At 49.2% G+C, this 16,165-nt stretch overlaps 7 protein-coding genes across 7 annotated transcripts; 4 read left to right on the top strand and 3 right to left on the bottom strand.

The window, feature by feature from the left end:
* Positions 1–37: 37 nt before the first annotated feature.
* Positions 38–796, bottom strand: N7447_002874 (DUF1770 domain-containing protein; the record flags this gene model as incomplete). Its single annotated transcript, XM_057227149.1, has 3 exons — positions 38–79; positions 200–394; positions 488–796. 3 exons carry the CDS (start codon positions 794–796, stop codon positions 38–40), a joined length of 546 nt encoding a protein of 181 aa, XP_057091165.1.
* Positions 797–984: 188 nt separating this feature from the next.
* On the top strand, positions 985–2,381 carry N7447_002873 (adenosine kinase; the record flags this gene model as incomplete). The annotated part of the gene is made up of 7 exons (XM_057227148.1): positions 985–1,036; positions 1,091–1,106; positions 1,167–1,317; positions 1,373–1,714; positions 1,774–2,111; positions 2,172–2,285; positions 2,345–2,381. 7 exons carry the CDS (start codon positions 985–987, stop codon positions 2,379–2,381), a joined length of 1,050 nt encoding a protein of 349 aa, XP_057091164.1.
* Positions 2,382–2,788: 407 nt separating this feature from the next.
* N7447_002872 (uncharacterized protein) lies at positions 2,789–3,105 on the top strand (the record flags this gene model as incomplete). The annotated part of the gene is made up of 2 exons (XM_057227147.1): positions 2,789–2,819; positions 2,858–3,105. The coding sequence occupies 2 exons, from the start codon at positions 2,789–2,791 to the stop codon at positions 3,103–3,105; spliced, it is 279 nt and encodes a 92-aa protein (XP_057091163.1).
* A 278-nt stretch (positions 3,106–3,383) lies between these two features.
* Positions 3,384–6,438, bottom strand: N7447_002871 (uncharacterized protein; the record flags this gene model as incomplete). The annotated part of the gene is made up of 7 exons (XM_057227146.1): positions 3,384–4,382; positions 4,438–4,991; positions 5,045–5,635; positions 5,699–5,873; positions 5,942–6,068; positions 6,121–6,207; positions 6,269–6,438. 7 exons carry the CDS (start codon positions 6,436–6,438, stop codon positions 3,384–3,386), a joined length of 2,703 nt encoding a protein of 900 aa, XP_057091162.1.
* Positions 6,439–7,048: 610 nt separating this feature from the next.
* On the top strand, positions 7,049–7,862 carry N7447_002870 (Zinc finger C2H2; the record flags this gene model as incomplete). Its single annotated transcript, XM_057227145.1, has 3 exons — positions 7,049–7,393; positions 7,443–7,532; positions 7,584–7,862. The coding sequence occupies 3 exons, from the start codon at positions 7,049–7,051 to the stop codon at positions 7,860–7,862; spliced, it is 714 nt and encodes a 237-aa protein (XP_057091161.1).
* Positions 7,863–8,359: 497 nt separating this feature from the next.
* N7447_002869 (uncharacterized protein) lies at positions 8,360–11,108 on the bottom strand (the record flags this gene model as incomplete). Its single annotated transcript, XM_057227144.1, has 3 exons — positions 8,360–10,803; positions 10,880–10,942; positions 10,988–11,108. 3 exons carry the CDS (start codon positions 11,106–11,108, stop codon positions 8,360–8,362), a joined length of 2,628 nt encoding a protein of 875 aa, XP_057091160.1.
* Positions 11,109–13,007: 1,899 nt separating this feature from the next.
* On the top strand, positions 13,008–15,858 carry N7447_002868 (STE11 family mitogen-activated protein kinase kinase kinase; the record flags this gene model as incomplete). The annotated part of the gene is made up of 4 exons (XM_057227143.1): positions 13,008–13,186; positions 13,242–13,315; positions 13,374–13,525; positions 13,585–15,858. The coding sequence occupies 4 exons, from the start codon at positions 13,008–13,010 to the stop codon at positions 15,856–15,858; spliced, it is 2,679 nt and encodes an 892-aa protein (XP_057091159.1).
* Between the last annotated feature and the right edge of the window lie 307 nt (positions 15,859–16,165).

Genomic DNA, 16,165 nt, shown 5'->3' with positions numbered 1-16,165 from the left:
ACACAGAAGCCAGTGGCCGGATCCCCGAATCAAGATACTAATAGGTCGCGTCCAGCGCAGAGCTGACCTCAGTCAGAGCCTGCACTAGAGAACTGGGCCGTGTAAAACTGCAAAAACTCCTCGAGCGTCAGCCTCTCCACTTCTGCCATTTCTGCTGATATCAGATGGGAGATCGATTATTAGGGAAGCAGGTACTCACATCTTCAACCTGCGACGCCAGTTTAGGATCCCTGGCCGAGCCAATTTGCGGTAGATGCCAGTTGTTCACTTCGTACCACCATCTGCGAACCCGACTGCCGAGGGTGTGCCCGCTGACTGAGGCATTGCGGTTCCAGAAGCGCCAGCCCGAGAGTGCGAGTGTCCAGACGGTTCCTTGGATCAGAGGGAGAAGTACCTAGAAGAGAAAAGATCATGTGTTAGCCAGGTATTGTCAGATATTGTATTCTTGAAACCCTAAAGGGATCAACTGAATGGAGGCAATGCATACCTGATCCCTAGTGGTGATCCACGCCACTCGTCCCCAGGTATCGGCATCCTTAATGCTGGCCAGATAGCTCTGCTCAAAGCGCAGATCAGGAAGAGGAGGAAGAGTCTGTCGCCGGTGGACTGGTCGAATTACTCGGCTTGGATGGACAATGTCGGAGGCAATGCTGGCTGTTTCGGAGTCCGGGCCTACCACGACAGGTTGTTTCTCTGAAGCTGCCGTGGCTGGGTTGATGTCATGAGCTGGGTCAGGATTATGGTTGATACTCGCAGACTGGATTATCTGCGGGATATCCATAGCGTGGCCGGCCATTTTTGATTATATATGAAGGTATAGAGCAAAGAGCTGGTGAATAGCAGCTCCCAAGGTCGGCTGTTACCGGTGGACCGGGGATGCGCAGTCCGCCCTTTTCTGCCAACCCCTCCATATCCTCCATATCCTCCCACTTCTCCCACCCTTTTTACTTCAATTCCATTCTCATTCTCATTAATCATATAACAATGGCTGCTCCTCAAGGTTACCCTCTTCTGTGTCTGGAGAACCCTCTCCTCGGTATGTGAAGGATCATCTGGTCATATTTATCAAATGCTAACATGCCTACTATAGACATCCAGGCTCGTGGGTATGGATGAACCTGAAATAAAATGATGCTAAGTTACCAGATGCTGATAATATTTCACAGCGATGCCGCTCTCCTCGAGAAGTATGACCTGAAGCCAAATGATGCTATCCTCGCCGAGGACAAGCACATGGGTATCTACGAGGACCTGCTTGCCCGCGACGCCAAGCTGATCCCCGGTGGTGCCGCTCAGAACACCGCTCGTGGTGCCCAGGTATGCATTAAAGCACATTCGCGATCTGCAATATTGATATTGACAATGTTCCCAGTACATGCTCCCCGAGCAGTCCGTTGTTTACATCGGTTGTATCGGTAAGGACAAGTTCGGCGACATCCTCAAGAAGACTTGCGAGGAGGCCGGTGTCCACACCGAGTACCGTGTTGATGAGGCCCAGCCCACCGGTAAGTGCGGTGTTGTCATCACTGGCCACGACCGCAGCATGTGCACCCACCTCGCTGCTGCCAACGAGTACAAGCTTGAGCACCTCAAGCAGCCCGAGGTCTGGTCTCTGGTCGAGAAGGCCCAGGTCTACTACGTCGGTGGTTACCACCTGACTGTCTGCGTGCCCGCCATCATCGCCCTTGGTGAGGAGGCTGCCGCCAAGAACAAGGTATGTCATTTGCATTTTGATGCATTGGAGCTTTTTTCTAATCTATTTATTTTCATCAGACCTTCATGCTCTCTATCTCTGCTCCTTTCATTGCTCAGTTCTTCAAGGACCAGCTTGATAGCGTCCTGCCTTACACCGACTACACCTTCTGTAACGAGACTGAGGCTATTGCCTACGCCGAAGGCCACCAGTGGGGCACGGAGGATATCACCGAGATCGCCAAGAAGCTTGCTCAGCTCCCCAAGAAGAACACCCAGCGTCCCCGTGTTGCCATTGTCACCCAGGGCACTCTCCCCACCATTGTCGCCATTGGCTCTGCCACTGGTGACGTCGAGGTGAAGGAGTTCAAGGTCCACGAGATCTCCAAGGAGGCCATCAACGACACCAACGGTGCTGGGTAAGTGATATTGATTTGAACAACCCCACATTCATTTTTACTAACCTTTGTCCCCTATAGTGATGCCTTTGCCGGTGGCTTCTGCGCTGGTGTCGTCTCGGGCAAGTCCCTCGATGACAGCGTCGACATGGGTCAGTGGCTCGCCAGCAAGAGCATCCAGGAGCTTGGACCTTCGTGAGTTTCTTCCAAAGCAACACCTTGCAGAATACTAGCTAACAATTTTGGTCCCGCAGCTTCCCCTCCCCCAAGCAGACCTACTCTCGCTCTTAAGCGTTCGTAATGTAGGCTACGAAAAAAGCATAGACTACCAAAACACCTTCAACACATCTCCCAACCTAATTTTGGAAGATTTTGTGCAATCCAGTTCAACAACCGGATGAGCACCACCTGACTTTGGATGATTCAACCCTCTATACCCAATTTTTTCCTTTTTTAAAACTTGATGACTTCAACGTACTCTCTGAAAAATCGAACAATGGCCATACTTTACCGAGAATTTTGTCCTCATATTATTTGGCCACTTGATGAATGAACATGTTCGGGCAATCCTTGCTATTTATTCATATGAAAGAACAAACTACTATGAAGAAAAACACGCAAAACGCAAAATTGAATTTCAACTACCTACATAACCAGCACGATGGTGTCAAGAGGTTGGTTAATGGGCCCCAAGCAATATGCAGACCCATACTCGATTCAAAGATCACCGTATGTTCGTGCGACATGATTCTTTAATAGAAGAAAAGTAAACAAGGCTAAAGTTGATGGGGATAACGGGATCCAGGCCATGTTGCATGAAAAGAAGAAAAGGCAGAAAACAGAACGAAACAAGCGTCTTCTCCGATGGCAGATTGTCCATGTTCATATCCTCGAATTGATCATGTCGTGTGTTGAACGCACGTATCCGTCCAAACAAATTGCGAGGAGAGCGAGGACCAAAGAAGTTCCTACATTCTGGAAACAACCATCAGTGTCCTCGCCACCAGAGGACTAGTGCGGGATCTGCCACTTGTGAACTGTCTAGCAGTACAAATCTCGTCTGGTCGTTGTAAAAGTGCGCACTGTCAGAGTAGGGCTGAATGTGTAGACTCAAGGTAAGTAAAGTCGCATCGCAGTACACAGGTACACAGGCCACGCTCATAGACAAACACAGTACACGCCAGGATAGTTGGAGGTCGAGTTGCACTGTTAATTCCGACAGCTTGCCCGGCTGGTAGTGTAATATGCATATGCACATAGAAGAACTAAAAAATGAGAGCTTGGGTATTGGAATCAGCCTCCTTGGCCACATGGTGGGGTTTGTCCGATTGCTCCAAGCTGTGTTCCAGGCTTGCGCCCACCAATCCCGGAGTTATAAGGATTTGCTCCACCGAGGCTGCTGGCGATGAACGCGTCATTGGCCCATGAGGGATGTCCCAGGCTGCTAGGAGTTGGCTGGATCGGGAGTTCGAATGCACCGAAGGTCGCTCGGCCGTGATCCCAGCCGCTGGCGGTGGGACGAGCATGAGACAGGTTGGATGAGGCCCATGGTGTGGGCATCGATCCTACATCCAGCGAGTTTGAAAACTGCGTCTGGGCCATCAGGTGCTGTCGGAGCATGAGTTCATTTGCTACCTGATCTTGCGACGGTGAGCGCTCAGAGGGCATGGCATTCCCAGAGGTCAGGTGGTGCAGTGGAGCTTGCTGGCCAGGTTGTGGACCAAGGCCAGGAGGCGTTCGTGGAGGGGCGGTGTCTCTCAGTGGCGTCCAAATGCTGGGGAGGCTGGGGATGGCAGGGCGTGAGGTATATGACTGAGCTGATGGCGTTCTGAGAGAATCGGCTGTGTTCATGACTGGGGGGCCTAGCCCAGGTGGAGGGGCGATTGGGGTGGTGAGAGGTGGGGAGTTTTCGTCACGGAACGGATAAGCATTGACATTAGGTGAGACATGCGTAGGTGTCGATATCTCACCCGTGCTCATGAAAGCAAATTGGTCATTGGGAAGGGTTTCATACGTGTCTGAGTCAACAAGTCGCTCAACACCCTCAACGATCTGATGCATGTTGGCAGACATAGATGCCGATGCAGACTGGGAACCGCCGAACAAACTTTGGGCTTCTGCAGCAGAGTATGTATTTTGAGCGGCCTGTGGGATATCCTCGCGCTCAATGCTCGCAACCGAAAGTGCATGCTGGCGGCCATGGGGGCTGGAATAGAATTGGGGAGGCAGATCCTCTTCCTGGTAGATGAATGTCTTCCTATCTTCACTATCCACAAGAGCAACGGGGATTTTCTAAACGAGGTCAGCAATCTGTTTGTTAACAATATGTTAAGAGCTTTTCACATACGCCTCTCACAACCAAGTCGAGTCCATCAATCACGAATTCACGAATTCGATAGAGCATTTCCATGTTGGGGTGGCTTCTTTCAATCCCAAGATCGTGCATCCGAGGCTTTGACTGATCACCACCTCGACCATATCGGCGAGAAGTGGCATCTTGATCCAGAGGTGCAAAACCAAGACTTTCTTCGTCTTCTTCCAATAGATAATCAATCTCGGGAAGGCTGGCCACGTCGAACGAGGATGCGAGCAGGCTCAGCGTACCGGCATAAATTTTCCAGAATTCTTTGATTTGGATCGAGAGCGCGGAGTCCTTTTCGTCTTTCTGTTCAATCAGAGATTGGCTGTTTGTGAGTAGCCAGGAGCTGTAATGGCGAAGCGCGGGCAAGATCCGGCGAGCAACCACAGACACCTTGTCTGGGATAGGCAGTGCGTCTTTGCTGTTTGGATCTTCAAAAGAAGCAGTCCGTTCTAATTCGACCAAAAGTATTTGCAATAAGGTGAAAAAGGTCTTCACATTGATGCGCTGGAAAAAGACGCGTGCATCCAAGACGGACTCGTCTGAGGAATAGGTAAGCATATGCATGAGCAATGATAATGGTTCTAACTCTTACCAACGGACCGGACCTTGGCAAAATCCTCGGCTGCGATATTGATGAGACAGAACTTTTGGAGTGTCCCTTCTAATGATCGTTCTCTAATTTCAACTGCGAGTTGGCTAAGAACTTCACTCTCTAACTCATCGTGCTCCGGGAAGTCGGTTCCCTTGTAACATTTGGCATGGAGATAGAGGAACCACGGAGTCAAGGCCCTTCCAGGGATACCGGCATCTTCGGGGCGAATCAGCTCTCGTTTAGCCCAGGCGCTCATGATTTTTCGGAGTTCAATCTCCAGATTGCCCTTCGCAGTAGGATGAGGTTCTTGGGCTGAAAGGGCTCTGTAGAGATGGTAGGTGGCACGAAGGTGATTTCCATCCGCGAGAGCGATAATTGCCAATTGGTTCTGAGAAGCACCCGACGCAGGGTTGATCACCGACGCCAAATCATAATAACCGATAGCAGGGCCCCAGTTGCGATCTTTGCTGACGAGTTCCGATTCACGATAGCGGGAAAGGTCTCCCAGTCGGATAAGGGTTGCGTGGCATGACTGGAGAATGAGCCTGCGCAGATCATTGGGGGGCTTGATAGGAGGTTGGCCGGACAGATCTAGAAACAACCGCGGGTCAGCATGTCTAGAAACGTGGCGCGCAGCTTGTGTGCCTGTCTTACTCTCAAAATTGAACTTGCGCGCAACTCTCTCTAACTCAACAATGCCCCCAAATCGTGACGACAAATGCTGGATGTATCCTCGGTAAAACCGCTGGCTTGACTTGATGAAATCGAGGTAATGGCGTTCGAGTTTGCGCCTCTCGACTGGCTTTTTCTTGCCATGCTCTTCGCGAAACTAATTGACACCAAAACACAGTTAGTGAATCCACCCTTGCGAAAAGCTCCGGTGGGGGTGTTACTCACGCGAAGCAACTGCTTCCGAAACCGATTGTTCACTTTCAAGTGCGCATCCCAAAGACGACTCTCCACATCGACCTCGCGGGAAGCATTGAAGTCAAGGAGGATTGCATTTTGAGAAGAGGTCCGGAACCTATGTGAAAAGAGGTCAGCCTTGAGTGGTGCGCGCGGGGCTCGTCACTGACTCGGAGAGGAAATGTTCGAATTCATCGAATGTGCGCCGTTCTTGCGAGAAACATTGCAGAAGCTCCTTCTCAGCTTCTATCGCAGTCCTATGCCACACAACTGGTCAATGTTCACGATCCAACCAAAAATCGAGGGGAAAGTACTGACTTCCAGGCATCCGGGAACGAGGGCGCCATCAGGGAGTTAGCCCGGGTATCCCGAGCGTCAACCTCGCCGGTCAGATGGCTATGGCTTGGAATGTGAGCGGCGGAGGAGCCATCAGTATGTAAGAGACATGAAAGCGCACGATGATGAGAGTCGAGAGTATGAAAATGCATAAATGCGGTCCCGGCCTACTGCGATGATTGGTGTTGCCAAGGCGGGAGGTATCGTGTTTCGTATGACGATTACACGTTTTATTTCATCGGACATGTGCAGTCAAATAATGAAAAGAACGTGAAGAGAACTTCAAATGCGCCGATTATCCATGTTAGATCGTCTTCTACAGATTACCATGCTTCAACACATTGTCCATATGGGCTATAGCTTTAGGAGAGATCCGTAGACTTAACTGGATACTTTTGTCATTGATGCTTTCTGACTAGCTTCAAGTTAAATTAGCTATAAATTCTTTGAAAATTTATGCGAGATTTTGATATTATATTACTACGGCATAGTGTTGACGTACTTTCTATGAAAGTTTGCCCGAACACTAGAAAAAGATATCTAGAGATGAGCGAAAGTAACTTTGGAAAACATTGCTACGCACTCTGTACATTATAGTCTGAGCCTATATATAGCTAGCCGCTAACCTTCGAATAAAACCTCCTTATGTATTCTATACAGAGAAAGGCGGAGAGTGGAATAAATTAAGTCTAGCATGGTCGCTGTACTCCTCCGTACCCCTAACTTGACCTATCAATCCATATATGCAAGGTGAAATAGACCATGTCGAAACGACCCCGAAGCTCGAGATCTCCATCTCTCGAGCAAGATTCGATATCCGTATCCTCAATCGCAGTGAATACTACGACTCCTTCTTCTGAGCGCAACAAGTTCATCGACAGTGATACCAACATCCTCCCCGAGGTGATGCATTGTTCCTTACCGCCTCACCGCGAGACGCTGTCATTCACATCCTACGAGGATTACGAGGTCCATTATCTTCAATCTCATGTCAACCGTTGCTCCGAGTGCAGCAAGAACTTCCCCACGGGTCATTTGCTCAACCTACACATCGAGGAGAACCATGACCCGTTAGCTGCTGCGCGGAGAGCCCGTGGAGACAAGACTGTAAGTGCTAGCCTATCAATATGGCCCACTCTACTAAATAAAAGCAAAGTTCGGGTGCTTCATTGAAGACTGCGAGCGAAAATGTTCAACCCCACAGAAACGACGGCTACATCTTATCGACAAGCACATGTTTCCCAGGGTATGGTTCCAGGTCAGAATAGGGCCCCGACGTCACTAACACATTCTACAGAGTTACAACTTTTACATTGTCAATGATGGCATCGATACACAAACATCTATGCTACGGCCTATGAACAGTCACAGACGACGCATCTCAACGTCGTCTGCTTTGGAGGGCAGGTTGCGGCGCCGAAGCTCGGCATCTCAATCGAATCCACCGGCAGCAGCAATCCCTGAAAAGAAAGCACCAAATGACATGGACATTGACGAACTGGAAAAGTCTATGTCTGCTCTGAAGTTCGTGCCTACAAGTGTTACTAGAAATCGCAACAAAGTATCTGGCAAATAGTGTACATAGACGTGCTTATACACGCCACCTTGCCTATGAGAAATGAGATAATGAGCAATGGAAAAGTTACTTTTGAGACCTCACTATATGCAAGTCCTAGGAAAAACAAAAGCAGTCGCTATTGTCCACAGCAAACATCGGTAGGGTATAGACAGCACTAAGCAAGTGACGAAGTCATAATACATATAGATCGAACAAAAATTGAAACCAAATAACCTCAAGTCCCAATCCCCCATATACAAAAACTCCCGACACATCATCCAAAAGAGAAAACATAGGATCATTAGTATGGCCATTCCAGAGAGGCCATTAAGATTTTTTTTTTTTTTCGCAGAGACGTTAGTTGCGTCTTTGCGCCAAAATTGAGCGGACCAAAGCATAAAGCCCAATCCCCGTGCACCATGGTGGAACACCAACATTCACTACACCCGGGGGTTGTCTGCTCGATAGAACAAAGACCTGACCTCCCCAGCTACAGATCCCTTGAAATGCTCAAATTAGAATTCCAAAAGATCCGCATAGGCATCCAAGCTTGAGCCGACCAAATCAACGATCGCCCAGCTAGTATTGCCCTTGAAAGTCCGCGCCCAGACGCGGACAATCGCAACACTAAGCTGCCGCACTTTGTAAGGATTCGCCATGAACTCCATATCCGGTGCGCCAGGAGGATCAACAGCCATTTCAGTTTCATCCATCATGCTCTTGATCCACAAGAGCAACTTCCGCTCATGCTCCGACAACCTCTGCTCCGACTGCGTTGTAGGAATGGCAAGTAGCCAGCGACTAAGAAGAAAAGCACATTCCAGACTACAGAGCGAATGCTGAATGCTCCAGAAGAATGAATGTGTCCTGGCCACAAAGTCAATTCCTAGTCGTACCGGGATTGAAAGAGCATGGGCTGAATGAAGCAGCGCCATAATCAGCCTTGGGCTACGTGCGATGGCAGGAGACTCGGTCAAAGCTGCTGCAATTTGGGCTGGATCCTGTGTAATGAGATGGCGACAGGGACCCAAGTCAACATGTAAACGGATGTAGGCGAGTCCCAACAAAGCTGTGGAAGTGAATGCGATTGGACCGGCCGGATTCTGAGGATCGATGCTGGATTCGGGGGTGCGCTTCCATAGAGCCTTCCATGCATTCAATGAAATGTCCAGTACATTCAGATCATCATGTCTCAAACTGGTGCCCTGCATTTGAGGTGCGGAAAGACAGAGCTGTCGAGCAAAGAAAATCTGTTGGATGATGGCGTGGATGAGGATATAGTTTCCAAGGGGGGATATGGGTGCCGATGGGAGTGACATGGATGATTTCAGGAAGAGCCTGGCAAAGGCCTCTTGGAAAGGCACGTCTGACACCTGCCTGGTGCGGTGAATGCGGCGCCATTGTGGGGCATTGCTTGCTTTCCAGAGCTCATGAGAACACGGCATGTTTAGCTTCAATTCCCCGTTCAAAATCAGAGGAGGGATGTTATACATGATCGAGTGGAGGTTGAAGAAACAGTACACAATAAGCTTTGTACGTCTGTTGCCTTCTCTCCGTACCCACTCCTCCCAGCTGATAGGGTCTGGGCTGGGAGGTAGTTCAGACAAGCCATGTTCACGCACAAGCCTGGCCAAAGTACTCTGAAGCGAGAGAATCTCCCGCAAGAGCTCTGGATGTCGTTCCCAGGACGCAAAGACAGTCAGTAACAAAAATGTCCGAATTACCTCCATATGGGCATCCGAGTCATCCGGCATGTATATTGAAGCATTGAGCGTTGCGTTTGGCATTTGCTGATGATGCTGGAAAGGGCTGCTTGCCGTATTAGAAATCATCGATGAGCCACGAGAGTTATGTAACCCAGATGGTGGGGATATATAGTTCCATGACGGCTGAGGCACTTGCTTGCTGTCTCGCCGACGGAGTCGCTCCAATAAGATTGCTTTGGCTGCATGGAAAAGGTCAATGCCCCGGCTGTTTTCAAAGCGATAGTGTGAACCAGCAGCTGCCAGCGCTAGCGTAAGTTCAGGGGAAGCTTTAGCAACCGATAGCGTAGGGACATGTATAAACGGAAGATGTTCATTCAATCCGTTGATATACCCGGCGAAGAACCGAGATAGGGCATGCCGCGATGGCGGAACAAATCCCTTCGGAAGCACGTATGAAAATTCTTCAAGTTTCGAAATGAACGCTTGGCGATCTGAGTTAGAGATGTCCCATGCTGGCCGCGTACTCTCATCGGCCAATCCGATACGATCGTCCATTTCGTGAGATTCCGGTTGCAGTGATGGCAGCCGGGAACCAAAATTCGAGAAGGACGGGTGGTCTTCCGCGGGCCCCCGCGAGTCATTCATAATATCTCCGCCCAGTCGTGTTGGTACCGTCTCACGGGGCGGTTTCGAATCGATTGTCAGACCTGGCGGTAGCATGGGCTCCTCGACCGACGAGAACACGCCTGAGTCCCAGTCGGACGACAGACCCACACTCTCGAGGAAAACTGTGAAATCCTGGACAGGGTCTCCAAGATCAGTGAGATCGAGAATTGAAGGCTCTACACCATAATTATCGGCAATTGCCCTTTCCTGGATGTGAGGAAGCGGCTGTGATGTAGAAGCGACTGTGTGTGTTGGTTTTCTCATGGACTCTAGGCTTTCGTGTTGACCCTCCAAAGCGACATGGCTTGCGGCATGAGATAAAAGATTTAAATCATATCCCCAGGAGGGATTGAAGTGAGGTGTGTCTATGATTGATGGAGTCGGAACCTGGACTTCAGGTGGAGGAGGAGGCACTTGGGTGTGGACTGGGATGGCATCTGCAAGTTCTAGCATGCGCGACTCATGATGGGCGGGTGGTATGAGGTTGGACTGAATTGGTATTTCGTGGTTGTTTTCATGACCATTCTGAACTCGATGTTCTCGACTGGCTGCACTTTCAGCAGGGTGAACTAATCGTTCATGTCGCACTAGAAGATCACTGAAAATTATGTTGATAAGCGATTGACATTATTTTTCCAGGGATTAGGCGCAATAGGAGCCTACCTCCGAGCGAATGATTTGGAGCATATGTCACATGAAAAAGGTTTCTCCTTTGTATCTGTTGTCCTACATTAGATAAATTCCCAAGGCGGAAGCAAGATGTTACTCAACGGGTGCGGAGATGGCGTTGGAGATGCTCTAAGCGAGCAAAAGATCGACTGCAATATTCACACGATAGGGACTTTCGGTGAGCAGCACCTTTCTTTTTAGATTTAGATTTTTCGTCCTCCATCGTGTTTTGATGAAATGGGGGGGAGCGCACTAGAGAGGGGAAGAATTTGAGGGCTGTTTGAGCGGGGAAATTAGAAACCCCCACAGTGAGGGGACGGTCACGTGTATAATATCTATGTTCCGTATATGAGGATAGCATTGTATACAACAGAACTTCTTTTTTATTAAATCTAATCCCTTCCTCTAGGGGCTTAAAAACGTGTTGGAGATGAGTCTGCGTATGTCTAGGCCGGGTATGCATGCGCTCGGGTCTCCACTGGTGCGGAGAGCGTTATGCAATTGCAAATTGTCCGGTATAGATAGGGTCGGCTGAAAAGTACATATATTGTATAAAGCATGGGGTAGATATTATGTCCATGGCTCCCTGGATAATGTAGAGGACTCGAGGTAAAGATTAAGTATAGGGCTCCCATCTCAATTCCCTAGTGCTTCATCTGTACAGGAAAACCACGGATACTTCATAAGGCCTCCACTTTATTTGCTATTAAGTATGAAGCGATGGATAGATAAAGGGTTAGAAAAAAAGTATGCAGTGGTTCACAAGTAACTAGATGGTGGTTAGTATTGTTTTATAACAGCTAGTATGGAGTACAAAGTAGATGGATATATATATATACTCCGCACTCCGTGTGCTGTCGTGATTTTTACTGCATAGACAAAATCACTCTTTAATTGAGTTCAATAGATCCCCACTAGTGATTATTTGCATACTCAATTGATTTTACTTAGACAGTTTCACCCTATATGGCGTATATATAGCCTGCGCAGTGTTTCACTAGTGGGGGCTAGTACCACTTTTTCGTTTTAGTGCCTTATCGCCACTATTGGGCTTGATGGGACCTAAAGTGAATTGTGGAACTGGTCTAAGCAACCAATCTAAAAGTTAAGTTGATTTCTATCTGAAACCTTCTCTGAGTCAGGAACCATAGCCGAAATGATGCTAACTCCAGCTCTTTTATAGTGTTCAGACCAAAAATTTGAGAGATACCAAGCCTAGAAACTAGATGACTATGTTGTAGGTGGATATCGACTAAAATAACCTCAAGATCGTCGATCTATATTGTTTGGCAAGGGGGAGCTATAATATACACCTCACAAACCCATCAATATTTGAGCACAGACGTGGATACCTTCCGCGGACTTTAAAGAGAAAGTGCTGAGGCCAAATCATATGTTAATAAGCAGAGCGCCTGGTTATTCAAAGTCTGAGTTCAAGATTACAGTCATAAATCAAGTATTATAGGAAAGCCCTAGAATTTGTAGAATCGAAGTTTTTTTTTCAGATGAAACAAGTGTGAGACAAGCTCAGAGATAGAAACGCGTGGAGAAAATATTAGCCTTACCCCCCCTTGATACGGTGCCCGGGCCTCTAGGGCCCCAACTATGTACCTTAGTCAGAGAATCCCGATGTTCCAGCCATGGGGGGGTTCGGTTTCATATCTCAGTCTCCAGGAACTTCATCTCTCGGACTTTGTCTTCCCTACTTTTTGTGTCTTCTCATTCCTAAGTGGGAGTTGTCATCTTGATCCATAAGTGGTCCCGATCTCCCCCAAAAAAAAGCTCAGACGGAAAGTTACATTGAGGTCCCTCATTTCGATTTCGCCCGCACTGCTGGAATCATTGTTTTACCCTGGTCAGTGTCTTTCAATATTAATTGCAGTTGTCTCTGCTACCTCTACCCCTCACCCCCCCCCCCCCCCTTCCGCCGAGAAACCACCTGGAACATGCGGCTGACTGGATATCAGGGAACCGGGATTATGTGTTGACCGACGCCGCATCTTTCTTCAGATCTCTCGTTCAACTCGACGCGAAGCACCCTCCGAGAGTCTGGAAGAAACTACGCCATATTAATTACAAACTAGCGCGTGAACCCGAGTTCTTCGCTTGACCTGATTTAGCCATGTTGGCTCCTAAGCAGTATTCTGCACCGAGTGCCTCTGCGTCCCAACAACCGACCGCATATCACACCAATTCGTCCCAAAGACCCGCGACGGCTACAAGAGCGCATGATGGGATGGGGTTTGCTAGCCCAACAAAGTCAGAGCTTTCGGAGGGGCCAGATGAGCTTGCATCAGTCCGGTAAGGCTTCTTGAGAGATGACCCGAGACTCTGTAGCGATTCTGACTATCGACAGGGCGTGGGATGAGAGACGAGTGGTCGCCTGGCTTCACAGCATCAAATGCGGGCAATATGAGTCGATATTTAGAGGTACGCATACGCACGGCCATTCCGACTCTGCACCCAGGATATCACTAATGATATACAGCCAACAATTTCAATGGGGACAATTTACTCGAATGCGACCAAAAGATCCTGCAAGAGATGGGCATCAAAAAGGTGGGCGACCGAGTGCGCATCTTCGTCGCTATCAAGCAACTCAGAAACAAGTCCGGAACAACGTCACGACAGAAAAACATGGTGAGTTGTGGGGCATTATATCGGTCCTCTCATCTACTTTATGCTAATCTTCGATACAGAATACCTTAGCTGCGCTCGAAGCCACGGCGCTTTCAAATTCCTCCCGCTATACTCATTCCCGCCTCCCATACCGACGGACATCTCAGCTGGCTGATGATGGTTATCTGAATAACAAACCTCCGTCGCAACCTGCGTCGCCGCCCGCCGGTGACTCCGAAAGAGGCCTATGGCGCAAGGACTACCTTAATCATCCCTCTTCAGGGGGCTCAAGTTCTGGCCGAAATCCCGGTACTCCAAACGAAGGTCGACCAAGTTCCCATCCTCGAAATCCTAGCCTTGACGGCCTCACGATGGGCCCCCTCCCGACAAATTCCCCTGTTATCCGTGTCATCCACACCGGTGGACAAACCAAGGTATTGAATATTCGGAACTGCAAAACGCCGGATGAAGTTATCTTGTGTGTGTTGAAGAAACTACAGCTTCCTGAACACCAATACAGAAATTATTGTTTCTATGTTTTGGACGGATTGGATCCAGAACTGTCAAATTGCCGGAAGCTCACTGAATCGGAGCTCATGGAGATCTGCGATGGCTTCAACAAGTCCGAGCGAGGTCGCTTGATTCTACGGAAGATCCATGCTGGGGAGCCTGATGAAGACGAGCTTCGTCGTGCGTCTCAGCTTGCGTATGATGAAAGCCAGGCAACCCACCAGCACGCTCTGAATAATTCCAACCAGCGCCAGAAACACAAGATCCAGCAACTTACCGGCGAATCTTGGCATAATATTAAGCAGCCGCTTTCTCCGCTGGGTCCTCGACATCGCCCATCCACATCCAGTGCCGACGAACCGCAGGGACCGAACAATGAACGCAATCCTGTGGCTAAACTCCGCTCATTCTTCGGCCAGAGACCTCCAAGTGAGATGATTATTCACGAACTACAATCATTCTTCCCCAGCCATGACCGAGAAAATATCGAGAAGACCATGCGCAGATCTCAACGTTTGAGTCGTGCCGCAAGTCGTATGAGTGTCGTGAGCAACTACAGCGTTGCATCAAGTATGAAAGATGCCCCTCCTCTGCCGCCACTGCCCCAGTTACCTCCAATCCCCAGCATTGCCGATGCATGGCTCCATGGCCCTGGAGTGGCACAGGCAGTACGAGCCCCGCGACCCATCTCCGTTTCCAAGTTCAATCTACCTCAAACCTCATATCGGGATTCCATTGCATCTAGTTCCCTTCAGCCACTTCAGGAAGAGTCACCCATTGAGCCTAACCGAAAGTCATATGTCTCCTTTGAGAGTGGCTCCGACGAACCAAATCCCTCGCGCCAGTCGCACCAGAGCTTTGAGAGTCTCAGTGTCGCGGCCACAGATGGTGGTTCCTTCAACGATCGGATGAGCATGATTGTAGCTGAGGATGGCGAAGAAGAGGATGATGGCCTTGTGGACTTCCTGGCTGGTAATAATTTCGCACCAAAGAACTGGATGAAGGGATCTCTGATCGGCGAGGGTTCTTTCGGAAGCGTTTACCTGGCTCTTCATGCTATTACTGGAGAGCTTATGGCTGTCAAGCAGGTTGAAATCCCATCTGCTACTAAGGGCACAGAGTTCGACCAGCGGAAGAACCTCATGGTCAGTGCTCTTAAGCACGAGATCGAGCTGTTGCAAGGCATGTCCCACCCCAACATTGTGCAGTACCTTGGCACCGTCGCCGACGACCAGTATCTCAACATTTTCCTGGAGTATGTGCCTGGTGGCTCTATTGCTACAATGCTGAAGCAATACAACACCTTCCAAGAACCCCTTGTCAAGAACTTCGTTCGACAAATCTTGGCCGGTCTGTCATACCTCCATGGCCGGGATATCATCCACCGTGATATCAAGGGTGCCAACATTCTAGTTGATAATAAGGGTGGTGTTAAGATCTCCGATTTCGGTATCTCCAAGCGTGTCGAAGCATCCCACCTCCTCGGCGCCCGTGCCAGTGGCGGCGCTAGTTCTCATATTCACCGCACATCCCTCCAGGGAAGTGTGTACTGGATGGCACCCGAAGTTGTGCGACAGACCGCACACACCAAGAAAGCTGATATCTGGAGTTTGGGCTGTCTCGTCGTCGAGATGTTCATTGGTGCCCACCCCTTCCCGGACTGCAGCCAGCTGCAAGCCATTTTCGCTATCGGCAGCAACAAGGCGCGCCCTCCTGCGCCAGACCATGTGAGCCAGGAGGCTGTGGATTTCCTCGATATGACTTTTCACCTGGACTACGAGCAACGGCCTAGTGCCGATGAACTCCTCCAATGCGAGTTCTTGGCTGCACCTATTATCGCATAATTAGTGGTAGCTGCAGTTTCCTTTCCCTTTCCTCTCCCCTGTGTCTCATCGATGCATGTATGTAATATGATTTTACGCATGATGGTAACTCTCCCGTCTATTGAACGATTATCTCGGCCATGGCTAGTACTTGATGCAACCGAGCAAAGACTCCTGCTGTCACTTTCCAATCATGCTGTGCACTGTTTCTCGCTGTAAATGTAGATTGAATTTAAGCCAAAGATAGTACACGATTCCGAATAATCACAACGACCATTATGCAGGTCTTCTCTAAAGTTACATGCTGGATATCACAAGTCTATCCAAA

Source organism: Penicillium robsamsonii (assembly GCF_028829455.1).
Source record: "Penicillium robsamsonii strain IBT 29466 chromosome Unknown utg000001l_segment0_segment0, whole genome shotgun sequence".
NCBI lineage: Eukaryota > Fungi > Ascomycota > Eurotiomycetes > Eurotiales > Aspergillaceae > Penicillium > Penicillium robsamsonii.
This window is presented reverse-complemented; position numbering and strand designations above follow the sequence as displayed.